Raw genomic sequence first — 26594 nt, 5'->3', positions numbered from 1 at the left:
TTAATTAGGGAATACTTCATGAATTTGTGAGTCATCGTTGCATGTGCAGGGGCCATGCTAATCTTCTCTGTATTGTTCTGATTTTAGTATAGGTGCTGCTGCAAGGAGCCTGGGGGTTTGGGAGTCTTTTAGTATGTTTTTTTTTTCTTTTTACTTTTCTTTCTTATACCCTCTAGATTGTCAGATTTGCTCTGCAGAGAAATAATATGAATAATAGCTAACATATTAAGCACTTACTGTATGTCAGGAATATTTCAAGTTGCTTTTTTCTTGCATAATCCTTACAACAACCTTATGAGGGTGATAACTGTTAATACCTCTTCTTAAGGTATTCTTCTAATATTCTTCTAATATTACATGGCCTGCCCAAGATCACCTTAGGTGGGAAGTAGCAGGCCTGGGATTCAAACCTAAGCAATCTGTCTGACTCCAGATCCTCTCTCTCAACCATGACATCACACTCCCTATCTCAAGACCTCTTGGAAGTCAACAGCCCTCGAGCTCCTTTTTTGGATGTTATGTTGAGGTACCCAGAATGATTAGACAGGTAGAGATAAGTCAAAGCTGTTTCAGTCTTTTTACCACCTGCTTAATCTGCCTTCAGAAACCACAGCCTGGAGTTGGAGTGTGCAGATAACAGAGTTGGTCTTTCTAGGGGTTAAGAGCTCTGTGTGGTCCAGCTAATTTTAATCACAGCTAGATCAGACAGGGAGCTGATTTCCTGAAGTCCTAGAAGTTAGTGGGAGTTCCGGTTTCTGATTACAGTCCCAGCTGAATTTCTGCTGAGGGTGAGTGACGTGTCCAGGGGGTCTTGGCGTGGGTTTGTTCTCACTCCTGTGACCTTTTTCCTAATAGTTCAGGGCAGGTCAGAAAAGAATGTGGGAAGAAATACTATCTTCTGGGGACCTACAGGGTAAAGCTTTCAGGAGACAAGGAATATTTTAAGTAATCTCTGCTTTTGCTAAATCAAACCTCTGTCTCGTTGCAACTTGGGGACATTGTGCCCAGATGCTGAAAGCTACTACTTAGGTTGGCTGGGTCTGGTACAAGACAGGTGATAAAGGCTTAGAAAAATAAAGAAGAAGGAACTGTGAAATGTGTGGACACAGCAGAGCTAGACCGGGAGTAGCTGGCAGGAAAGGGCTATTATACATATTACGGATGCCATGGGGAAGGTCGGCCAGGGAGAGGCAGAGTCTAGTCTACAGTGTGGTAACTAACCCAGACCCAAAAGGCTTGTTTGTTTGAATACATAATCTTTTTCATCGTTCAGAAATGAAAAAGCCTAAATATCTTGGATATTGGTATCATAGATTGGGTCCTGAAATGATAAGAGACACTGGGAGAAAAATGGGTGAAATTGATGTAAAATGTGGAATATAGTATATAGTAAAAACAAACAAAAAACCCCACAAAAAACAGAAGGACAAATGGATAGATATACTGAACGTTGAAAAATCTTCCTTCCGTTCTGTTCCCCAGGTACCTAGTTTTATTCCCACTCACCAACCAATGTGATTAGTCATGTGTTCTTCTAGAGCCTTCTATCTTTAATACTTATACAAGCGCATCTGTGCATTCTACTTGAAACAAATGGTAAGATACTATATACACCATTCTGGCACTTGCTGTCTCTTTGTCTCAATCATACACTATTTTAATACTACCTGTTAAGGAGCAATGTATTATTTTCAAACATTTTTGGGTTAAGTAACACCCCGCATCTTCAATAATACTGTGTACCTTGCTTTTGCATTTAACTCTGTAACAAAGAGTTTTTGATGAGCTGTGTATAGCATCTGACAGGATAACAAGGGGTCTGCCCTAAGAAAGTTAGAGCCCACAATAGAACTCAAACATCTGAGACTTTTGAGAAAGCTTGCCGTGCCTGTCTGATCTCTAGGTTTGTTGTAGCTTAAGTCTGCTCTTGTGGTTGGAGAAGTACTCATTCTGGCTGGTGTTCTTGGCGAATCAGGGGCTTACGCACTTTGAGCGTAGGTCTCCAGATGTTCTCTTCTTTTGTTTGGTGTCGGCACCAACCAGTTAATGAATCCTTGGTGATCAATAACTTCTTACATTTGTGAAGCATTTTCCATTGACAAGGTACTTTGTGTTATGAATCTTATTCCTCACAAGAACAAAGAGAGAGAGAGGGAGGAGAGATCAGCTAAGATTTGCCTCTATTTTCCCAATGAGAAAGCCTTCTGGAAGACCTTGAGTCAAGTGTTCTGACTCTAAATCACGTACTTTCTTCATCCTTTCATAGTGGTCCTCTTTGTTCCCAAAGCTCAATTGATTGGAATGTTTTCCTTCCTGCTTCGACTTCCTCAGTAGATAACTATTATAATGGCTAATATTTAAGAGTTGACTCATGTCAGTCAGGTACTAATCGAAGCACTATATATGAATTATTTAATCTTACCACATGAGGTAAGCTTTATAGCTCTACACATGCTGAAACCAAGATTCAGAGAGGGTGATTTACTTGCTCAAAGTCACACAGCTAGTAATTGGCAAGCTAGGATGTCCTTCCAGGTCATCCTGGCTCCAGTGAATACTCTTAACCATTCTGTATTCTGCCCTGAACGAGAACTGGCTGTCCCATGTCTTTGATTTGCTCTTCCCAAGAATTCAAGAGAAGTTGTGCTCTGGAAATCCAATACCAGTTTTATATCTGGTGATATAAACTGTGGCATGGAGGTAGAGGATGAAGCAAGGAGTAGTAATAACGCATGATTATTAGTGTCATAGCTTCTGCGTTCATTGTGATTCATTGTGTGAATCCAGGCAAAGCTTCATCTTCTTTGTCAAGTATTCCCAGCCTTGTAAAAGTGGAATTAAAATTGTGAGGTGAAAATATTTGAGTCCCACAGGATTAAGACAGTCTTTGTATAGGGGTGCCTGGGTGGCTCAGTCGGTTAAGCATCCAACTCATGATTTTGGCTCACGTCGTGATCTCACAGTTCACGGGATCCAGCCCCATGTCGGGCTCTGTGCTGATGGTGTGGAGCCTGCTTGGGATTCTGTCTCTCCCTCTCTCTCTGCCCCTCCCCCGTTTGCTCTCTCTCTCCCAAATAAAAATAAACTTAAAAAAAGACAATCTTTGTATAAAAGTAAATTCACAATATCCTTGATGCTATGGTGATAATTACTGCTTTGCTTTGAATTAAGTGCAGATCTGGGAATCAGTTTATCAGGGTCATCTTGATAAATGAAGGTTGTTGGAAAATGCTTGCGTGTACCTCAGGTTTTCTGTGCGTGAACTGGAACACCTACCAGTTTGTATTGTGGTTATTGTTTTTTTCATCTACCACTTTCTTGACAGCCTTTTTAGTGGGATGACGCTTCTGGGTCTGCCTTGAGAGGACCACCTACATACATGTCTGTCTCTTGCACTTGGCCTAGAGTGGGGTGGCTCTAGAGCTGATAAGCTTGAATGAACATGTACTTTGTAAAGCCCTGTGGATGGTGAGGAGGAAGCGATTAACTAAATTGAGGCAAGAGGCCCACAGAGCATGACAGTGACATCATTCAGACTTCTTCAGGACTGATCTTTTCTGTAGTGACACTGGGAGCTAATACAAGCACAAGAGTTGATGTCTGTTGATCCCATCTGCTTGTGTTTCTCCATATTCTTGATGCTTTGACAGGAATGGGGGCAAGTCTGACCCCGTCTTCCCTTGGTTGACTAGATGAGTGGGTGTCAGGACTCTGTGCTTTTGTACTGAGAATGTCACACTGTTTCCTGAGTGTTGCTTTAAACTAACCACAGCCTAATCTCAGCTATTGCTTCTGGTGCTTCCCGGTCATTAGTTTCTTGTGTGTCTTGGGGGTGAGGGGGTTGTGTGGAGAGGAGACCAGAGGAGCAAGGAAGGAGAGGGTGTGGAAGCAGCCGAGTTCCACAGTGCTGTATTGGTAGTGCAGCTGAATTCCAGGAGCCCAGCAAAAGAGGGATCAGTTTAATCTGGCAAAAGCCATAGCCGAATAGGGACAGACTTACTTCTTGATAAGCAGTTTTAGCTGTCACTTGATTTGCTGGACAAGTTGTGGCCTCCAAAGACTCTTCATACTCATCCTGAGCAGCTGCTTGTTGACATGGAAATTATCTTTGCAGATGTTTTTAAATCAGTGACTTTGAAATATTAGTGTGTGCACAGTAAAATGCCCCGCCCCACTCTCAGGGATTCTGATTCAATTGAACTGGGGTGGAGGCCAGGAATCTGCATTTTTTCTAACACGCGTTAGGTGATTTAGATAGTCCGTGGACTGCACTCCCCAAAAGACTTAGATTTTGTTCTAGTTTCCATTTGGCCCAGTTTCTGAAATAGCCTCTTTTCTGCTGTAGTCTGTTTTAATCGGTTTCTTTATTGAAGGATTTATTAGCATCTCCGTGTTTACTACCTGTTCCTTTCTCACATCATCACAGTAAGTAGAGAGGGAACCAGAGGCAGTTAACTCCATTTTATTGGGGGTGAGGGGGTGGGAGATGGAACTGAGGCATAGGAAGAGGTAGGTCACAGTGAGTCAGAGGCAGAGGTGGTGGGAATTGAAGTCCCGAATTGATGACTCTCAAACCAGGCAATTTTCTGGGACCTATTTTTTCAGCTTGTAATTTCATATTTAATCATAGTTACTCCTTAGGTATGCCATTCATTGTGCTTGGGTAAGGAAAGCCTATCTGAGCTTTAAGCAAAATAGAATTAATTGGTGCTAATTTTTCAGCATAGTGAGGCTCATCTAAGCTTGAGCGAACATGTGGATGATGGTATGTGTGGGACTGGTCTTGATGTGTTTCTGTATTTGCTTCCTCTACCATTTCTGAAGACTTTTTACAGCAAGTATAAGGGAGCAGATTTCTCGTCCACATACCAATAGGAACCCCCTCTGATCTTCCAACTGGTAAAGTGCAAAATCGAAAAACCTTCTGACCCTTTTCCCCTCAACCTTGAGTGGTATTTGAATCCATTTCTAAAGGAAAAGAAAATCGTGAAAACTCTCAGGCAATTTAAATTATTTTTATTACAATGTTATTTAAACTTGCAAATATACAATAGGAATATAATGTTCTTTTATTTATAGTTCTTATATGCTAAAAAACTGACAGAGCTCTACAATTTAAATCCAAGCGAGACTGAATTATCCCTTGTATTGTGACTGTTGTCTTGCCTGTGAGAGCTCAGCTTCTTTTGAGTTCAAAGTACAGGTGCCACCAAGTGACCCATGGCACCTGTTTGCTCTACTTTTCTGTTAGAAATGCTGCGACAGTCAAGTTCCATGATGTCATTTGGCTTTCATTGAGTGCATGAAAACCCCATTTTCAGTTTAAATCCACCTCTGCTCTTCTCTCATTAACCTAGAATGGTAAAAGCACTGAAACACACATGCAAATGTAAGGATAGAAGTAGTGTGGCCTACTGGCTATAAAGCTGCCGTCCAGATAATCCAGAATATGTTCACATCAATCTAAAAGAAATTACCAAAATGAAAACCAAATTGAAACCCTACAGAATACATCTGCAGACCTAATTTGAGAGATACTGTTCAGGTCCATTGGTTCCCAAACTTTAATGCTATCAAGGCTCCATCTACTGTGTTGACTTCCCGGAACCCTGTTTTTGTTGTTGTTGTTGTTGTTTTGTTTTGTTTTTTAAGTCTCCTAAATTACGTTTGTTAATAACTTTACGTTTGTATTAATTAGATACATAGAATTACCATTTCAGAGCTTATGATCACCGTATGTAGTTTATCATTCTAAGCTGCTTAAATTGTAGTCGGAAGCAAACAAAAAACAGGGGGACATCCTAGTTCTGTGTGCCCTTAAAAGGGTGAAGGAAAACTTTCCATTAACTTTTCTAAGAAAGAACTCCAGCACTCTCCCCTCCTCCTCCTGCTAGCTTTGAGGACTCATGGAGTTCTAGGGACGCCACTTTAGCCTTTCTCATAGAGCAAAGTAGCCACTCCACCCAATCTGGAAGGATTAAAGCTTGTCCTCGTTTTGCGTGATTGTTGTACTTCTAGCATGCTAAAGACCTAAAAGAGGAAGAAAAAAAAAACAACAGAAGGCACCATTCCAGTACCAAACTGAAAAGAAACACAAAAACAAGAGAGCAGCATGTTTTTAACAGCTTGCATGGAAAAAGCGGAAAAAATATTGACTGGGGAGTTTGGACAGCCCCGTTCATTTTCTCTCGCCGCCCGCGTTATTTGTCTTACGAAGCAGGAGCCAGATACAATTCTGGCTCACAGGCCAGAGGAAGAGGTGGAGGGGTTCTGTGGAAGCTAGCGGGGAAATTAGGGCTGGAGACCCGGTGGCTCAGGGCCAGGACGAAGCCAGGGGAGGCGCTAAATCTGTTTTCCTCCTGCCCTCGGGCATCCTCTTTGGTCTGCCTGAGTCCTTGGAGCAGGGCTCGCAACACTCAGGTAGGTCCTTGATCCCTTCAGCCCATCATGAGGAGAATGCATTCCTGCCCCTGTTTCTTTCGGCTGTGTAAAGGATGTGGGGGCTCCATTCGCTTCCTCACCCCACCCTTGTTCTGGAGTTTAGACGTGCAGCCCCCGCAATGGGGTCCACGTGGGGGCCTCCTTCAGCCGGGCGGGGACTCTACTCCCCCACTTCGGCGAAGCAGGAGCATGGGCCTGGGCGCGGGGCGGGGCCTGGGCGCGGGGCGGGGCCTGGGCGCGGGGCGGGGCCTGGGCGCGGGGCGGGGCCTGGGCGCGGGGCGGGGCCTGGGCGCGGGGCGGGGCCTGGGCGCGGGGCGGGGCCTGGGCGCGGGGCGGGGCCTGGGCGCGGGGCGGGGCCTGGGCGCGGGGCGGGGCCTGGGCGCGCGGCGGGCGGTGGCGACCAGCCGGAGGAGAAAGAACATGGCGGGCACAGCGGGGCCCGGGACCGGCCCGGGGGCAGCGGGAGGAGATGGAGACGATTCGCTGTACCCGATCGCGGTCTTAATCGACGAGCTCCGCAACGAGGATGTGCAGGTACTGGAATCGGGCCGGGGAATGGAGTTGGGCCCGGCGGGGCGTGCGGTAGGGGAGGAGGAAGGCCGGCGCCGTGGTGGGAGAGGCCCGGGGACTGAAGGAGCCGGCTTCGGCGGTGGGAGAGGCCCGGGGACTGAAAGAGCCGGCTTCGGCTTCTGAGCCGAAATTTAATTGAGAGGAGGGGAGAGTCCCAGGAGGGGTGTGGTGTCTTGGCCAGACCTTATCTGGACCTGGGCAGAGCTCCCACTCCCAGCGCCCGGTCCCGGCGGTTGTGGGAGCCCCGGCTTCCCAGTCCCGGCTTCCCGCCTGGGCGCCCCTTCCGGGCGGTGCAGGGAGGCGGATTCGCGTCCAGTCCTGGGCCGGGAGGAGGCCGGCGTGGCCCAAGGGGGCTGGAGCGGGCTGCAGGTGAATGAAAGCTTTCCTCTAGGCTGGGAAACTGGCTGTGCTTGGTGGGTAGAGAGAGAGTGGGGTGGCTTACCTAGATGAGTTGGTGCGTTAGCTCTGCTGTAACTTTTCTTTGGAGAGGCAGGGGTTGTCTTCAACCATTTCACCTGCTTCACTAGTGACAATGTGCTCTCATTTTGAAATCGTCTCCCTTCCTGTATGTGGTATTTTCTTTTTCTAACGGGCCTATGAGTGTGGCTCTTAAAAAAAATCTTCGTTTGGTTAAAATGAAGGCATGTTCCACTGCTTCTGAGGTTCCTCATAGAATCAAACCCAAGTTGAAGGTTTGCCTCTTTCTCAGTGTGTGTCGTTGTCTCACTTGTTTGTAGTATTCTTGTTTTGGTCTAAATCACAACTGTTTATTCTTTGCACTTTGTATTTTTAAAGCTCCGCCTTAACAGTATTAAGAAGTTATCCACAATTGCTCTGGCACTTGGAGTAGAAAGGACACGAACAGAACTGCTGCCATTCCTTACAGGTATATGAATTTTTTGTTTGAAGAGAGGTATGGCCATTTCCATTTTCCGTGGCTTTCAAATTTTCCAGTGGCTTTCAAAACTTTGACTCTTTTTTTAGAAAGTGTTATCCACACTATTGAGTACTAAGCTGAGCCTGATGCACTCTGAGGAAACAAGACAGGGCATAGCATAATGGGGCCAGATGTATTCAGTTAACTGTTGAGCTCATGGGAAAGTCATTGATATGGGGTTATCAATTTCTAATTCATTGTGTCATACAGCTCTGGAATGCTGTTAGGATTGTGATGGGCCCCTCTAGCTAAATATCGAGTCTATTCCTAGTTCTCTGTGAGTGTCCAGCTCCGGGCCTGCTCTCTTTCTTGATGAGTACCTGGTCGTTGTCGTTTCCAGATACGATTTATGATGAAGATGAGGTACTGTTAGCTCTTGCTGAGCAACTGGGAAATTTCACTGGCCTGGTGGGAGGTCCTGACTTTGCCCACTGTCTGCTGGTGAGTATATTTTGCCTACCATTCTTCCATAACTTAACCTGTATAAACCATACAGTATTTGTCGATACGAACACTACATTTTTAATGCAGGTTTTTTTTTGTAGATAGCCTCAGTGTTGGCTGTTGAGAGGACAGGTAATGTAGGCACTTCGGATTCAACCCTTTTTCTGACTGCGAGCATCAGAACTTTGTGTGAACTTGCCAGCTGGGAGAAAAAGGGTTCGATTATTTTGATGGGTCTTCTCCCCACCCCCTGAAATTAGAGATCTTAATTCTCATCTAGCAGTGTCATGAATTTGGAAATGTTTATTAGCTTTTTCTTTTCTTTTCTCTTCTTTTCTTTTCTTTTCTTTTCTTTTCTTTTCTTTTCTTTTCTTTTCTTTTCTTTTCTTTTTTTTTTTAAAGCTTTTATTTCTGTAAGTAATCCCTATTTCCAGGGTGGAGTTTGAACTTACAGCCCTGAGATCAAGAACTGTATGCTCTATAGACTGAACCAATCAGGTGCCCTGGAAATGTTTATTAGCTTTTTGTCTTTGATTGTAAGCCTGTGGTTTGCTTCTGATTTACTCTGTGGATTTGATGAGTTCAGCTCAATTTGGTTGACATTTACTGACCACCTGCTATATCAGGCCCTGAAGTTACAGTGTTGCTGTGAAGAAGGCCAGCGTGAATGGGATGAGGTTTCTGCCTTAGGTATTGACAGATAATTACCGTACAGTGTTAAATGGAAGAGTGGGAGCACATAAAAGGTACCTGAATAGCAGAAAGGAGAAAGGGATTCATCCAGGGTGATGAGAGAAACCTCTTGGGGGATGGTGTCTGAATTAGGTTTTGAAGGATGACATCATTTGGACAAGATAGACATATATGCCTCATGGCTCAAATACTGTCTATATGATGTTGATCTGTGATTTTTGTTTCTACCTCTGACCTTTCCATAGAATTCCAGATACATAGATAGAGATATCTGCTTGTATCTCTCTACATTATCTGCCTGTGGCTTTTCCTCTTGGATATCAAACAGGCATTTCAGATTTAACATGCCTGGGTGGTTCATTTGGTTAAGCATCCAACTCTTGATCATAGCTCAGGTCTTAATCTCAGGTTCGTGAGTCCAAGCCCTGAGTTGGGTTCCCTGCTGGGCATGGAGCCTACTTAAAAAAAAAAAAAATGTTAACATGCCTGAAACGGAACTCCATTTCCTCCCCCAAATACGCCTGTCATTTAGTGGTCCCATCTCAGTAAACGGCATCACTGTCCTCCCATTTGCACAAACCAAAACCTAGAAGACGTTCTTGAAAATTTCTTTCACTCATTTCCCAGATTGGATCTGTTAGTAATTCGGTAGATTCCAAATGCATTCCAAATCAGTTCACTTTCCTTCTTCCCCACTACTACCTAGCTCATCTCTCCTCATCTTTCCAGACGTCACAGTCTTTCTGCTAGATTACTGCAGTAACATCCTGACCAGTCGTTCTCCACTCCTGCCTCCCACCCTTCCCTGTGGTCCACTGTTCACCTGGCACATGGGTTACTTCCTGCCACAGCTCTTAGAAAATCCAGATTCCAGGGCACCTGTGTGGCTCAGTCACTTAAGTGACCAACTCTTGATTTTGGCTCAGGTCACCGTCTCATGGTTCATGAGATTGAGCCCGGCATCAGGCTCTGCACTGACAGCTCGGAGCCTGCTTGGGATTCTCTTTCCCTCTCTCTCTGCCCCTCCCCTGCTCATTCTCTCTCTCTCAAAATAAATGAATAAACTTAAAAATAAAGAAAATCCAAATCCCTATCTTAGGTTTTGTAAGCTAAGTTACAAGCTATCTCTGAATATATCTCCTACTGTGTTCCTTCTTGATAACCTCACTCTGTTTACAGGGATCTTCTTTCTGTCCTTTGAATAAACCAAGCTTATTATTACCCTAAGATTATTGCCCTATGTTGTTCCCTCTAATGTTCTCTTGAGCTTCTGGTGGCTGCGTCCTTGTCATTCAGATATCAACCTCAGTGCATCTTCTCAAAGAGGCCTTTCCTGAACACCCAGCCTGAAATTGCCTCCTAGTCACCCCTTATCACATCATCCTATTCTGTTTCTTTACAGGGTACTCATCACCATAAGATTATGTTCTTTGTTAGTTGTCTTCCTGCACTACAATAAAAGTCCACTAGAGCGAAGAACCTGTCTGCCTTGTTTTTTCTCTGTCCTCAGTGCTAAAATACAGCAATCATTCATTGACTCGGGTTTGGAAGTACGAAACAGGTTGTGTGGCTGGAGTACACAAGAGTGGTGGGCGGAACAGTAGAAGAGGGCCTGGAGACTTAGGCAGAGTTAAAATCCAGAGACAACTCGTCTTTGATTCTCAGGAGCTTGGCCTTATCCTATGGTAGTGATAGAGATGATCCGCTGATACTGTATGAGAGGAGCTCCGAGGAGGCAGACGTAGATAGTGAAAGGCCTTTCAAGTAAGAAAGCAGTATCGTTTTAAAGGGCTTCTGGAATACCTCTTAGGAATGCCAAGTACTTTCTACTTTTGTGTATTAAACGTTTTTTGAAACGTAATATTAGTAGACACAGTTGTTTTCTTTGAGTCATAATTTTGTTTCAGTCTTTTCGTGAGTCCTGTATTGTGGATTTTTATCTTCAACATTTGCAGCTCATGGCGTATGCTGAATACGCCTCTACCAAAGGCAAACCCAGAAAGGTAGAGGTTCAGAGAACCAGCCCTCGTGTGCTTTTTGCTGGGCTGGGTCATGTTCACTTTCTGATCCTATTCCAGACCAACCCTTTTGGTCTCTTCTGTTTCTAAAGCTGCAAACAGGGATTCCTACCATCTCTGTGTTCTTCATTGCTCTGTCCACAACTCATGCTCTCTGTCTCGCTCATAAAGAGTCTGCAGTGTCTTCTGAAAAAAGTGGTTTCGTACTCAGCCTCGTACATGTTAGGTAGGTTGATGGTGTGGGGCTGGTGGACAGGGCTGCTTCTCCGAAAGTTGTGTGGCCTCAGTGGCCTGATGAGATGTCATCCTTTAATTGTGCTGCCCACTGTTGCTCATGTTTTTGCAGTTACTCTTGAGGAAAAACATGGTCTTATCTGAATTTGGCTACATATCTTTTAAACCTAGTCATTCAGCTCACAGTAATATTAATATTGTGTCGAGTCTCCACGGTGTCGTTTGTAGACACCATCTGGGAATTGCCATCTGGGACATGAGACCTTGGCTGTCCTACAGAAGTCGTGTCTTCAGGTTGGACACACCATATGTTATCACTGTGTGAACTGAAAGTAACCATTTGGTGTGATGAGCGAACATTCTGGTTACATGTACCACCTCCCTTCAGTCCCTGTAGAAGGTGATAATCTGTATCTACCCTGATTCAGTAAGTTTTCTTTTCTGATTTTTCCTTTTTGGCCTATTCAGCCTCCTTTGGAAAGTCTGGCAACTGTGGAAGAGACTGTGGTTCGAGACAAGGCTGTGGAGTCGCTGAGGCAGATCTCCCAGGAGCACCCTCCTAATGCTCTGGAAGCGCATTTTGTACCTCTGGTGAAGCGCCTGGCGAGTGGAGACTGGTTCACTTCTCGCACGTCTGCGTGTGGCTTGTTCAGTGTTTGCTATCCCAGGGCTTCAGATGCTGTCAGAGCAGAAATTAGACAGTAAGATACGTTGTTTTTTTGAGTTATTTGGGGTTTGGGGGAACTTCTGGCTGACAGTTATACAATACCCTGTTACCTGTGAGTGGCTGATAGCAGGACACATGTGATAACATGACTTTTTATCATTCAATTGAATATACGAGTGCTTTTAGATTAGAAGCCTACCTAATCACTGATATTCATAAAAGAAAACCTCTAAGATGGCCGTGTGTGTGTGTGTGTGTGTGTTGGGGGCATTTAATTCAGTGGTACTTGACAGGAAATACCTTCATTATCATTTGCTTTAGGCACTTCCGTTCCTTGTGCTCAGATGACACTCCCATGGTACGACGTGCTGCCGCTTCCAAACTGGGCGAATTTGCAAAAGTTTTGGAATTAGACAGTGTGAAAAGTGAAATTGTTCCGCTGTTCACTAACCTAGCTTCAGACGAACAGGTAAGTTAGTGATTAGTATCTGAGGTACATAGATTTCCTTTCCTCTAACGTTTTAAGGATTCCTTTGGGAGTTTTGGTTATATGTTAGGATCCTTTTTGCAAAATTAATACTTAATTTTTGAGGCAGAGAGAGACAGAACATGAGTGAGGGAGGGTTAGAGAGAGAGAGGGAGACACAGAATGAGAAGCAGGCTCCAGGCTCCGCGCTGTCAGCACAGAGCCCGACGCGGGGCTCGAACTCACGGACCGTGAGATCATGACCTGAGCCAAAGTCGGAAGCTCAACCGACTGAGCCACCCAGGCACCCCTAGATAGAATTTAATATGAGCCATCTTGGTGCCTTTCCATTTCTTTCTTAACCAGACCATGATTTTCTCTTGTGCTGGCAGTGGTTAAAACAGGAATCAGAGAGGAGATGGGAATCCTCTAAGAAGGGAAGACCAAAGCTGCTTTAAGGGCTAACACACCTTCACGCATTGCAGCCGGTCACAGCGGGGTCATGTTGCCTGGGATTTTTGACTTTCAGATAAACAAATGTGTTAGGAAGGCTGTCTGAGCCTCTCCCTTCTCTGGAGGACTGTATAGGGGGACTTTGTACAATAGCAATTTTAAGTCCAAGGATCTGGATCTTTTTGGTGTAGAAATAATAACAATAAGGAGCACCTGCAGTAAGTGTGTGATTTTTCTTAGCCTGTCCTAAGGGGTTTTTACGTAAAAGAAATACTTGGGTAATAGTTGCCCCATGAGGTAGATAGCCCATGTTACGTGTTAGGGAATGACAGACACAGAAAGTCGAAGTAGCTTTTTCAGGATGGCATGGTTTGCAGTGGTGTAGATGGGGTTAGAATCTAGGCATTTGGGCTCCAGAGTTCAGGGCCTTCATGGCTAAGCCGAACTGCCTTCTTTATGGCTAGAGGATCCACCCCCAGAGTTTCTGGACCCCAGAAGAATGTGTGTGGGTTTTAATTTGCTTGGTGTCTTCCTGGTTTCACTTCACATGTGGAGGACCTCTTGATGAGTCTCATATTGAAAGATGGTAAATCTTACCTTAAAATAATTGAAAAAACTTACTGAAATACCATATAGAGGAGAGCACAAAAGATACAACTCTGAATAATAAGAAGGTTAGGAGGCAGAACTTTGACAGCCACCACCCTGGAAGCCCGCCCCAGCTCTCGCCCACGCACACCCACCCCCTGCCTGCTTCAGATAACACTTTCTCTTGACTTTTGTGGTTACCAGCTCTGACTTCTCTTTGTATTTTTATGGAACATTATAGTTTAAAATCACACTGTTCAACAAATACAGTGTAAGTTACCTGTTAATTTTTTAAGTTTTCCAGTAGTCACATTTTAAAAACTAGAAAATGGGAAATTAATTTTAATAGTTTATGTTATTTAACACACTGCGTCCAAAATAGTGATCATATGAACATGGGTATTAGCGTATTTCATGGACTCAAGAGCCACATGTGGGTGGTGGTTACCACATCGGACAGCAGAGGTTTAAATCCTCATTTGGGATTTTATTGATGATGCTTCCCACGGTATAATTTAACATTTTCTTTTGTCCTCAGTATTTCCTGCAACTTGAACGTAGTGTGGGGGAGGAGGGTTTGTAAACTTTGCCTGTAAAGGGCCAGATGGTAAATATTTTCAGCCTTGTGGGCCAGTCTCTGTTGTAACTACTCTGCTTTCGTAGCACAAAAGCTCTATATGTAAACTGATGTGTGTGGTGGTGTTGCAGTAAAACTTTATTTACATGAAGTAGCTGCAGTTTTGGATTCGGCCAGTGTTTGCCCCAGCCATGATCTAGAGGCTTGATGAGATTTAGGTTTGATATTTTGGGGGTGATAAGACCCCATTATATGTGGGATTGTACACTTCGTTAAGAGGCATATAATTTCTAGTTGTGATACATTAGAAAAAAAAATAAGTGCTTAATTGTATGATATGTGTATGTGTATTCTGTCTGACCCCTGGTAGAATTGGGGCTCCTGGCTTATGCATTTTTGGAAAAAACAGTTACTGAGTACCTGCTACATATCGGGCACCGTTCCAATCCTGGGCTACTTAACCATTATAAACAGATCAATAAGCGTGATAAATGCTAGGATGAAAATAAAGTAGGGTGATGTAACAGGGACTGATTATAGGGCATTCCTTTAGACTGGTTAGTCAGAGAAGGACTCTGAAGTAGTGATACAAACTGAGAAACAAAAGAAAAATGCCAGCCATACCCTTTTCTGGAGTACCGGAGCTCCACCGGGAGAAGGCACCTAGCGTAAAGGCCGTCAGGTTGGAACAAAGCAGGTGACAGGGACTCTGGTAAGGTCTTCCGGAGAAGATAGGCCGAGGCCAGATCATGGAGGCCCTCTAAGTCAGGGTATGGAGTTTGAAGTTTTTTCCTAGGCGCAGTGAGAATACACCTAGATTGTAAGCAGAGGTGGTGTGACTTGGTGTAATGTACCTTTTAAAAAGAACATCCCGGCATTCTGGCTTCTGGGTAAAAGCTGAATTGTAAGCGGGTGGGGGTGGGGTTTAGAAGCAGGAAGACCAGTTAGGAGACGTAGGCAAGACAGGATGGTGAACTAAGGTGGCATAGTGAAGGTGGAGAGAATCTGGAGATAGGTTTAGAGGCAGAGTCACTGGGACTATGGGAAGAGGGGAAAGAGCAGTCAAGGAGACCTTGACCTTTGGCATTAGCCCAAACCGGGTGGATGGTGGTGTCATTGCTGAGACAGAGAAGAGGCTGGGAAGAGGAGCAGGTATTGGGGAGAAAAGTCATTGATGAATTTAACAAATATTTATTGGTAAATATTTCCAGAGATGATAGTAGTCCCTTGATAGAGCATTGTTTTTGGATTCAAAGTTCCTAGGTTCCACTACCAGGAACCTAGTTCTGCCTTTTTTTGGCTGGTTTCCTTGTGGGTAGAGGAGCGAGTATCTTGGGGATACAGTAAATTATTGTTCATGGACGATTTTTAAAATTTGTAATATTTTGAAAAGTATGATGTGTAATATTTGTGAAATATGTAATAGCATATGCACACACGGTGTTCAGAGTTTTGGTTCCTCCTGGGTGCTTATGTTTTTACATATTTTTAGTTTCTATTTGTTAAGATTTCCAAGTCTGTAATCTCAATTCCTAATTTCTCATTGATGTGTCTAATTGCGTGTTTCCACTTGGTCAAAAGACACGTAGGTATCACATTGACATTTGGCAGTTTACATTTGGGGAGCTGAGGTCATTAATCTCACAGTTTTCTAAAGTTTTTGGCCTCTTTTTTCTAGGCTTGGTTACCTCAAAGTTATTCTGCCCCCGATTCTCAACATTTAAATCCAGTGTTGTTGTTTTTTTTTATTACTAACTCTTTTATTTTTCGTGTGTTTCTTTCCAAGTCATCATCTCATGCCTAAACTATTACTGTCACCCCAAACTGAGTATTTTAAAAACTGAGCTTCCTAATTGTTTCCCCTAGCCTTATTCTCTTATTTTTGTTCTGATCTGTTAAACAGCTTGTTCAAGTAGTTTTCATTTTTGTCCTTCAACAACTTACTAGAGGAGGCCTTGAAGACATCATTATAATGTTCTCTTTTTTTTATTTAATTTTTACATTTTCATTTGTTTTCCTTAATAAAAGCTCTGCGCTCTAGCCAAGGAAATTACTGTTCACTCTACAACAAGGTATTTTGTTTTTAAATGTTTATTTATTTTTGAGAGACACAATAAGCTGGGGAGGGGCAGAGGGAGAGGGACAGAGGATCCAAAGTGGGCTCTGTGCTGATAGCAGAGAGCCACATATGTGGGGCTTTAACTCACGAACCATGAAATCACGACCTGAGCCAAATGAAGTCAGGCACTCAACTGACTGAGGCACCCAGGCCCTCCTAGAGCAAGGTTGTTTCTCCCTTTATGGATTTTGATACACTGTTCCAGGCAAAGGGATCAGCTGTATGAAAGGAAGGAAGGAAGGAAGGAAGGAAGGAAGACAGACAGAAATGAAGCTGTATGCAGTGGGTTTTTTTTTCCCTTCTTTCCGTTCCGTTTTTTTTAGAGTTCATTTATTTTTGAGAGACGAAGAGAGACAGAGTGTGAGCAGAGGAGGGGCAGAAAGAGAGGGAGACACAGAATCTGAAGCAGGCTCCAGGCTCCGAACTGTCAACACAGAGCCCCACGGGGGCCTCGAACTCACAAACCGTGAGATCATGACCTGAGCCGAGGTCAGCCCCTTAACTCATTGAGCCACCCAGATGCCCTTTTTTTTTTTCTTCTTTTAAATGAAACCCACAGCACTGCCTCGTACCACACATACTGCCCTGTGGCTCTCGGTAGATATCATCTGACTAACAGAAAGAAGTTCTATTCCTTTAGGATTCAGTGCGTCTCTTAGCTGTGGAAGCTTGTGTCAGTATCGCCCAGTTGCTGTCCCAGGAGGACCTTGAGGCTCTGGTGATGCCCACACTCCGGCAAGCAGCGGAAGATAAATCTTGGAGGGTTCGCTATATGGTAGCTGACAAGTTTTCAGAGGTAAGGTTATTATAGTGACATCTTTTAAGTACTAAGACCAAAAAAACAAAACCTCTTTTTTGTTGTGTACCAGAAGTTTCTGAATGAATTCTTCTGAATGGGAATGCCTGTAGCAAGAATATACTTGAAGATTATACTGGTTTTGTTTTGTTCATGTTAAACTTGCTAGCGTGCATTAAAACATGTACAATTTTTTTTATAGCTCCAGAAAGCTGTGGGTCCTAAAATCACCCTAAATGACCTCATCCCCGCCTTTCAGAACCTACTCAAAGACTGTGAAGCTGAAGTCCGAGCAGCTGCTGCCCACAAAGTAAAAGGTTAAGGCGTTCAATTGATGTCTCAGGACATAGCCTTCATTTTTGGTGTATTTTTTAAATGTCAGTGAATTTTGTATGTTTGTTATTGTGGGACGTGTCTTTGAGTAAGAGATGATTTCAGCGTGTGGAAATGTCACACTGTGAGACAGAGCTGCTCTATTTATATTTAAAACCAAATAACCATTGTATCTTGTTCCTGTCAAAAAGATGCCTTTTTAGGATTGGTGTATTTGGCATATAGATTGATAAAAAGTACGCTCAGAATAAGACCTCTCTTCCCTTATTTGCTTAAACATATGATTTCATTTAATTTGCACCTCTTGGTAAACCTGGCATCTTGTAAATGGCTGTATGTAAGCATTATTGTTTTCTATTTATCTCTTTTAGAACTCTGTGAGAACTTACCCACTGAAGGCAGAGAGACCATAATTATGAGTCAGATTCTCCCCAATATAAAGGTAAACCTAACTAGGTTATTTTTTGTTTCACTCTGCCCTGTATGATACAAGGCAGACTTTACCTCCATTTTTCTCTTTCTTTGTTTTACCTTAAAGCTTTTTGAGGGGCACCTGGGTGGTCCAGTCAGTTACTGCTGACTCTTGGTTTCAGCTCAGGTCATGATCTCACGGTTCACGAGTTTGAGCCCTGCGTTGGGCTCTGTGCTGACAGTGCAGAGCCTACTTGGGATTCTCTCTCTCTCTCTGCCCCTCCCCTGCTCGTGCACCCGCGTGTGTGCTCTGTGTCTCTCTCTCTCTCAAAAATAAATGAGTAAATTAGAAAAGAAAAAAAACATAGACCTTAAAGCTTTTTTGAGTGTGAAGGTGGATAGGGAATAATTGGGACAGTTAGGTTAATGTGACATTGTTATTTACTATGTTGGGAATTGTAAAATGCTCTTTGGTACATAGGTTTGTGTTGTTACACAGATGATCTGAAGAAATGTATCAGCCAGTGAATATTGAAATAGGGCTGTCTCTAAATTCCTTGGGAGATGGTGTGGAAGTCTCTGTCATCTTGCCACAAAAGAAGGCTTTTAATTTTGATTTTATTTTAGGAATTAGTATCTGATACAAATCAACATGTCAAATCGGCTCTAGCATCTGTAATTATGGGATTGTCTACCATTTTGGGAAAAGAGAATACCATTGAACACCTTCTACCTCTTTATTTAGCTCAGTTAAAGGATGAGGTGAGTCCGTCTAAAAACTCTGTTGCCTTTGATAGTCAGTGATTTGTTTGGTTTTGGTTTGGGGTTGCACTAAAATAGAACCTGAAACAGGGATGAAGGGATAAAAAAAGGTAGCTTATTTTAAACCAGTGACAATTCCTGTGTTTGGGTTTGGAGTTCCAAATTCTGCAGAAAATGAGCACAAGGAGCCATTGATACAGACCTGAAAACGTTTTTATGTCCTCTCTGCCTGATTCCTGCTGATAGCCACTGATGTCATCTCTTTAAAGCCAATGTTTCTTCATTTTAAATGCTTTAAGTTAAATATTATAGTATCAAAATTCTAATGATAGCTATAAAATCTATTGACGAATACAGTCAGTTAGGCGTGATCATAAATGCTTTGCATGTATGGTTATGTTTAATCCTCAAAACAATCTTATGAAGCCCATCTCATTATTATCCCCATTTTATAGATGAGGAAACTGAGCCAGAGAGGTAAATAATTCACCCAAAGTTTTGGCAGTGGCAAATCTGGGATTGGAATCAGTGTAATTTGATTCTAGAGCCTATGCTTTTTACTGTCCTATAGACTTTTGATTGAAAGTTCTGGTAGATATCAGTTACATTTATGTGCTTTGAATTGAGTAGTGAGTATTTGTTTTAAGGCTGTACTTTTTTTTCACCCGAGTCAGTACTTTCTTATTTAAAAAAAAATGTTTGGCAGTTGTTAACCTCATCATGATAGTAGGAGAATGTTGGCAGAGACCTTGATGCTCATATGTGTTCTTGCAGTGTCCGGAAGTTCGTCTGAATATCATCTCTAACTTGGATTGTGTAAATGAAGTGATTGGGATCCGTCAGCTCTCTCAGTCTCTCCTTCCTGCCATAGTGGAGCTGGCTGAAGATGCCAAGTGGAGGGTCCGGCTGGCCATCATTGAGTATATGCCACTGCTGGCGGGCCAGCTGGTGAGTACCTTGGCTCACCAAATGATGGGTAGCATCAGATCGTCGGGCACAGTCGCTGTGGCTCATAGGAGCCCCACACAGCTTATCTGATAATGTTCATCTAGATGCATGAAAGTCTGACCTGGTTGCCCATAGGATGCTTTTGATCTTCTGTAGTGCATTAGCTTCTAACAAGAAGGTATTACAGAAACGCCTTTCACCTCCTCACCACCTAATAGCAAAGCCATAGGAGAATGTCGTTTTGGTATGTATAAGAGAGCATGGTATTTAGTGTCTCCATGTCTGAAGGAATTCTTAACCGAGAAGAAAAGGGAGTGTGGTTTCAAGATACATCAAGCTTTGATTTTTGCTCTGGGCAGCTTCCCTGTTTGCCCATATTCTGAGCAAAATGTCCCTGGTTACCACTTTTCCTACATTCTGGATACAGGGAGTTGAGGAATCATCATATAGGGAAGGAATATGATGTTTATAGTGTTAGTATTTTGGACAGAGACCACATTATCGCTGTTTATGTTACATGGTTAGTTTTGCTCTGATAATCATAGTAATTAAAATTTCAGAGGCGCCTGGGTGGCTCAGTCAGTTGAGTGTCCGACTCAGGTCATGATTTCAGCTCAGGTCATGATCCCAGGGTTGCAGGGTTGCAGGATTGAGCCCCGCATCCTGCTCCGCATTGATGGTGGAGCCCACTTGGGATTCCCTCCCCACACTTGCTGTCTCTTAAAAAAAAATTCAGCTGGGGAGAAGGACAAGTGATCACTTTTAGGGCAGCGACTGTGTTCAGTGTTCTTCTTCCAGAGCCCGCCAGTATCTGGCAGCAGTTAAGCACGTAACTATTTGTAGAATGTCGAACGAACGAATACCTGAATATTTTTTGAGAAAGCTACTAATACCTGTCCACTTGCAGCTAACATTGCTGCATTTTGTGTCCCCCTCTCCCCCAGACTTCCATTACTGTCAGATCACAGCAGGTGGGATGTAATTTCTCTTTTCTTAGACCCTTGGATGTATATTACTGATTTTGGTATATTTAGTTTACAAAGCGCACCCTGTGCATGTCTGTGGCATCATATATTTTTAAAAATTTGAAGTGTCTCGTTCTTCAGAATGGATGCCAGAGGTATCTGCGTATAGCTAAATAGGGTCAGGTGAAGTCATGTTGTCATCTGTTTTTCCTGTGACTCCCACGTGCTGCTGAGGGTCATCTTCTCTTCTTCACTGGTGACTGTCATGGGTCACCTGTCCGGAGTAGAAAGCGGCAGTGTCTAACTGCTGAAGACTGAAAGTACTGTCCAGAAGGGGGGGTGGGGGTGATGTTTCTTTTAACCTCTGCTCCCTTCAGACCTGTGCAGCTGGCAAAGGTGGGTAGCTGTGTGGTGCAGGAGTCTGGAAGCAGGGCGGGTGGTGGTGAGTTTGGCGGACTCACACCTGTCTGGCGGGGGAGACGTGCAGCAGTTGGGAACGCTGTCCACATCCTCAACTTCTTGTTAGTATCATGTTGCCTTGTTACTTATCACCTTACGTGTAAAGATTTTTATATCACATAGTCAATTTGTAAAATTCTTCCAAGACTTTATATGTGGCCTGGCTTGTGGACCATGGTGAATGTAAAGTTAAGCCACAATAATTAAGATCCAAGAAAAATCCATTACCTGGAGTGAAGAGGTTGTCTTTGAAAGCTGGCATGGTAATCGAAGTGTATGCTAACAGCTGTTCACAGTCTGTGATCATAAAGCTCTTGTATTCAGTCACCATTTTCAAAGCACTGCAATTTTATATTCACTGTCTTTATTTAAAGTACACAGTCACTGGTCAGTAACTTCTTAGTCGCCAGAGAAATTAAAAAACCTGTAAACATGCAGACCCCACAAAGGAGGCACTAGGAAAGCAGACGTCACCTGGCACTGTCCCGCATGCCGCAGAGTCCCACAGGGCTGGGCGTGTGTCCCTCCGCCCGTGCTGGAGTGACCGCCTGTTGCCAGGGAGAACAGAATTGGGACAGCCGGGGTGGTTCCACCTGTGACTCTGTGCTGGGGCCACTTCCCCTGGAGTCCTGTGCCTGCTCCCTTCTCCCTCTTCTGCTTTCTCCCATCATCCCAGAAATTCTTTCTTTAATTGGGAAGCTCTCTATTTGTCGATGTCAATTTCTTCATCCTTAAGGATTTATTATATCAACCAGGAAGGAAAAAAATGAGAACTGTTATTATGGACAGGTATTTGCGTGGGTAGCTTATTTTTCACAAGTGATCTAGATGCTGCTCGGCACTCCGTCCACGATGCGTTTTTCCAGCACGTCTGCAGTGTCGGGTCTGGCTCCTGGCTACCCCTACCCTCTTCTCTCCCACCTAGCAGGGCTTGGGCCATCTCATGTACGGTTTCTTTCTTTATGATTGTTGTCTAATAAGATAGTCTCAGAATTTGTAAATCACGTTCCATGCTATTTTTTTCTGGCTGGTTCATGCATGCAGCTTATTTGGAAACCTGTTTTTTTTTGTTTTTTTTGGTTTTTTTTTTTTTTTTTTGGGTCATTCTGATGTAATGTAAATAGACCATCTTGATTTCTGAACTTTGGAGATACATATTAATGGAATCTTCTGTGTCTATAGGGTGTGGAGTTCTTTGACGAAAAGCTGAATTCTTTATGTATGGCCTGGCTTGTGGACCATGGTGAGTAAGTTAAACACAGATTACTATGGAAGGCCTGTGTGTTTGTGTACATCCATTTTGTTCATAGGTTTCCTTTTTTGAAAGGAATCCTAATCTGATCAGACATTTAGCCTTACCTCTGTAGGGACGAAGAAAGGCTTCAGTTAGAGTCTAGTTAGCTCCCCTTGAACACGAGCTTGACGTTTTTATTTTCTGCCAATTTCTTTTTATCTTAAATTTTATCTTCTTCATTAAACAATCTCTGCCCTGTTTCGTAGACATTCTGTTATGTTATTTTCAAACTATCTTTTTTAACCCTACACTCCTTCCTTGTCCCAAGGGCCTTTGGTCGAACATGATACTCTAGTTTTCGGCTCCTATAGATCGGGTGGGGTGGGGATTGGAATCTGATGAAAGGCCCAGGGGGTAGAAGTGGCTGCTTGGCTTCTCTGAGGTGACATAGGGAAGGAGGTATTCAGGGGCGGGGTCTCGGAATGGAAGACATCAGCTATGACTTGGGGCAGGGGGGCACCCGGATTTCCGCTTTTGATGAGAGGTAGGCTTACTGTTCCCTGGCAGCTGGTGACGCCTCGAGCTCAGGCAGGTCAGATGGAGCACCTGTTTTAGAGAATAGGTTTTGAAATAACTCATCTTCTCTGTATTCGTAACATCATTCAGCAATCACGGAATCCTTTTCTTCTCAGCGCCACAAACTCGCTGAAAGCTCGTGCTGCTGCATATCAAAATATCAAGGCAGTGGATGTTTTCTGTGAAACCACCTTACACGTTGACTCTTTGCTAAGGTCTCAGGTGCATGTATCTCCTCTGGTCTGCTAGGCAGCGATGCAGGGGAGGGGTGCCCTCTGTACCCATGACATTCACAGCTAGGCCACATGTCCAGGCCTGGCAGCTTCAGTGTGGCCTGACACCTGTTCATATGAGGGCTCTGGGGGCTTATAAAATAAGCAACTTTGGTTGCATATTTTGGTGGATATGATAGGCATCTTGTTTCAGTACCATAGCATCTTATATGTCCTGTATGTACTCAGGATCTCTGCTCATCTGCAGTGCTTCTGCCTGGGTATTTGGAAGGAGGGGGAAGCTTGTGTCCGCTTGTATGTGGAAGTGGTTGCTCTAAGGGCATGTTTCGGTCATGTGGGAGGTTAAATAGCTAAGAGAGTGAAGAGGAGGGTGTGAAGGAAATGTGAAAATCTTGTGAAAGCATATACAAGTAATTTTAGCGTTTTCAACCTAAATGTGAAGACTATTTTCTTGTCCTCTAAGGAAGGTTACCGTTTTATGGCTAATTTCTTTTTTTCTTTTTTTCTTTTAATTTCTTTTGTTTTATTATTATTATTTTTTTTTTTTTAGCATTTATTGATTTTTGAGACAGAGACAAAGCAGGAACGGGGGAGGGTCAGAGAGAGGGAGACACAGAATCCGAAACAGGCTCCAGGCTCTGAGCTGTTAGCACAGAGCCCGACGCGGGGCTTGAACTCACGTACTGCGAGATCATGACCTGGGCCGAAGTCGGCCGCTTAACCGACTGAGCCACCCAGGCGCCCCTATTTTTTTCTTTTTAAATGAAACTTAAGCTAGGTAAATCGTAGGAAAGAAATTTCTCTCCTTTTTGAAAGAAAATGTTTATTTCTCATAGATATTTAATGTTAGTGGAAAGACACATCCCAGCAGGTCATTCGGTACTTTTTTTTGAAAGCTTGGATTCTAAATTCTGAGGAACTTTTTTTTTTTTTTAATTATTTTTACTGTTTATTTTTTAGAGAGATGGGGAGAGAGAGAGACACAGTGCCAGCAGGGGAGGGGCAGAGAGAGGGAGAGACAGGATCTGAAGCAGGCTCTAGGCTCTAAGCTGTCAGCACAGAGCCCGACGCGGGGCTCGAACCCACGAACCGTGAGATCATGACATGAGCCGAAGTCGGATGCTTAACTGACTGAGCCACCCAGGTGCCCCAATTCTGAGGAACTTTTAAAGTCCTAATGTTCCACAGAGAATTGAATTCCTGACATCCTTTCCACGTAAGATTGTACTGTCTGTGCAAGTCAGTTATTCTTTTCTCAGTGCTCAGTTTTTTTCCCTCCCAGTTGGGGAGTAAGAGGGACCCTTGGCCCTTTTTTCTGCAGCGGCACACTAGCATGCTAAACTTAAGGCATTGCAAGCGTTCTTTGAATCAATGAAATGTCAGCTCTGTAGTTGTTCTGTATGTAATTAATCACATGGGATTTTGTTGTTTGGTTTTGTTCTGCATTTTAGACTAACTGCTATGTAGTGATCACTGTTACATTTTTGAAGCTTTTTTCCTGCTTACTAAACTACTGCAAGAATATTGTGAAAGTCCAGAGTAGTATTAAGGAGAAAGGGTCATCCCTTTTTCTGAGGTTGAGTGGACAGTATTGATCAGGGGGAGGGATCTAGAAGGGGAATGGATTGCTTACAGAAGGGGGCAGGCATCAGAGTGAGCACATGGAGGGTGGTAGGCATTCAGAGGGACCCTTGAGGGGAAGGGGAGAGAGACGAAACAAGGAGAGCCAACTGGCAGAACTCTGGAATGGTTTGCGTTCTTTTGGCACAAAATTCAGAGGAGCCAGGACCATCGCGGGCGTCTGCCAGGTCCCGTTGAGTACAGCTGAGGTCAGGGCCCAGGCTGAGTGTGTGCGCCGTCTCTGCTTACTCCGGCAGTGAGGTCCCTTCCTATGGTAATGGCGTGATGATGAGAAGGATGTCGAGCAAATTGAACAACAGAATCAGACAAGACACAGATGCTCTTGGTGGTTCCACCGTAGCGGGGGAGACGGGGAGGGGGTTGTGTGAAACGCGAAGGCTCTGAATGTGGAGGGAATTCGGGTCTTGGGGCGCGGGTAGAAAAGTTGGCTTGAGTGCGCTCCACGAATGCTTCTGGCTGTCACTGACAGGTTGCTTCTCCCATAGACCTTGGTCAGGTTTCATATTGGTAATAAATTATGTACTTTCTTGGCTGCGCGGTCCTTCCTGTTGGCCTCAGTTGGCACTGCCTGAGGATCTGCTCACTGGGAAGAGTTGGGTGTTTTCTGTCCAGAAGCCTCACATAAATCTTCCAGGGCTGGGGCTGTGGCTTGGATGGCTACCCTTGCCTGTCCCGTTACCCAGGAGGGTTAGGCCTGCCTAGGGAAAGAAGTAGAAAAAGGAGTGCGTGCCCCCTGCCCTGGACTCGTTATCTGAGCCCCAGCGTGGCGTCCTCCGGGACCTGCGAAATGCAGTAGCACCAGACCTGACCTTTGTCAGTGCTGTGCGCAGCAGCGAGTTGTTGAGGAGGTAGTAGCTCAGGCCTGATCATCTAGATTGACGGTGTCCTCGATAAATGATCTTACAGGGAATTCTTAGACATTAAAGCGGGTGGTCATTCACAGAAGACGTTGACGTGCTGTTGCACCATCAGCATTTTAAGGGCAGAGAGGCAGGTCGTCGGAGGTTTTCATTTGCTGTCATGCAGGGGGCCACACTGGCCTCTAAGCGACCTCCTTGCTGGCCTTGTCTCCCCAGCTGTCGTTGTCGCTGCTGGAATAATCTTGCTTAAATACCACAGTGGTCATCAGGTTACAACTTTGCCTTAAAAACTCAGCGTTTTTCTTACAGGGTCTAAATTTAGCTCTCCAGGTGCTGTGTGTTCCAGGTCCCCCCGACTCCGACCTGATGGCTTGCTGAGTGCTGTTAGTCTCCTTTGTACCCTGGGTCCATTTGTGCCCACCAGGAATTCCTCCCTCCTCTCTCTGCTTACACAAATCCTCCTCAGTCTTTGAGGTCCAGAGCAAGTCGTCTCTTCCCTGACGCTTCCCAGACCTCCCTGTTCTTTCTTCTCTCCACTCTGGTACAGCCCTCAGGACCTTTGCTACACACTTTCATTCTTCGTCAGGGTCCGTCTTCCACCACGTGACTTGTCGGCCCGCGTTAGCTTACGTGTCTGATAGAGCACGTGATCTTTGAGGGGAGGGAGCCTCTGTTTTCTTTCCGGATCACCTGGCACATAATAGGCACTAGAATGAGCTCCCTACCTCCTTTGTCTTGGACATAGGGCACATCTGTAAACTATGATAAGACCAAGCCAGTATATCATGAGTCACGTCTGAGCATGTTTGCCAGTGTAGTACAACTAAATTGGGAGTGTTGGGAGGGTTTGGTTTTTGGTCCCCTTGGCTGACGATGTGAGCGAACGGGGCTGTGCTCCTGACGTAAGTTTCGTGACCGTGTGCTCTGCGCCTCTGCTGCCAGTGTATGCTATCCGCGAAGCCGCCACCAACAACCTCATGAAGCTCGTTCAGAAGTTCGGAACAGAGTGGGCCCAGAACACCATCGTTCCCAGAGTGTTAGTCATGGCGAACGATCCCAATTACTTGCACAGGATGACCACCTTATTCTGCATTAACGTGAGTCTTCCGCAGGATTATTGCTAAGCTCAGGCGGTAAGCAGATTTTTGGGGCTGTCGTTCGGAATTCTG

The 26594-nt window shown here is 44.3% G+C and overlaps 1 protein-coding gene and 1 non-coding gene across 4 annotated transcripts in view; one reads left to right on the top strand and one right to left on the bottom strand.

Annotated features, from left to right (window-relative positions):
* Positions 1-109, bottom strand: LOC115526590. The gene has a single exon (XR_003972650.1). It is a non-coding gene; the product is annotated as a U6 spliceosomal RNA (small nuclear RNA).
* Positions 110-6834: 6725 nt separating this feature from the next.
* The window catches only part of PPP2R1B (protein phosphatase 2 scaffold subunit Abeta), a 33911-nt gene continuing 14151 nt past the window's right edge, over positions 6835-26594 (top strand). For all 3 annotated transcript variants that reach the window (XM_030333657.1, XM_030333658.1, XM_030333659.1), the window contains exons 1-12: positions 6835-6975; positions 7807-7897; positions 8289-8389; positions 11806-12038; positions 12326-12473; positions 16848-17003; positions 17206-17320; positions 17708-17778; positions 18375-18509; positions 19284-19457; positions 22064-22124; positions 26368-26522. In XM_030333657.1, the coding sequence (XP_030189517.1) occupies positions 6862-6975; positions 7807-7897; positions 8289-8389; positions 11806-12038; positions 12326-12473; positions 16848-17003; positions 17206-17320; positions 17708-17778; positions 18375-18509; positions 19284-19457; positions 22064-22124; positions 26368-26522 (1554 nt within the window). In that variant the 5' untranslated portion in view covers positions 6835-6861. The remainder of the gene's footprint in view (positions 6976-7806; positions 7898-8288; positions 8390-11805; positions 12039-12325; positions 12474-16847; positions 17004-17205; positions 17321-17707; positions 17779-18374; positions 18510-19283; positions 19458-22063; positions 22125-26367; positions 26523-26594) is intronic.

The sequence above is a fragment of the Lynx canadensis genome, chromosome D1 (genome assembly GCF_007474595.2).
Source record: "Lynx canadensis isolate LIC74 chromosome D1, mLynCan4.pri.v2, whole genome shotgun sequence".
Taxonomy (NCBI): Eukaryota; Metazoa; Chordata; class Mammalia; order Carnivora; family Felidae; genus Lynx; species Lynx canadensis.
This window is presented reverse-complemented; position numbering and strand designations above follow the sequence as displayed.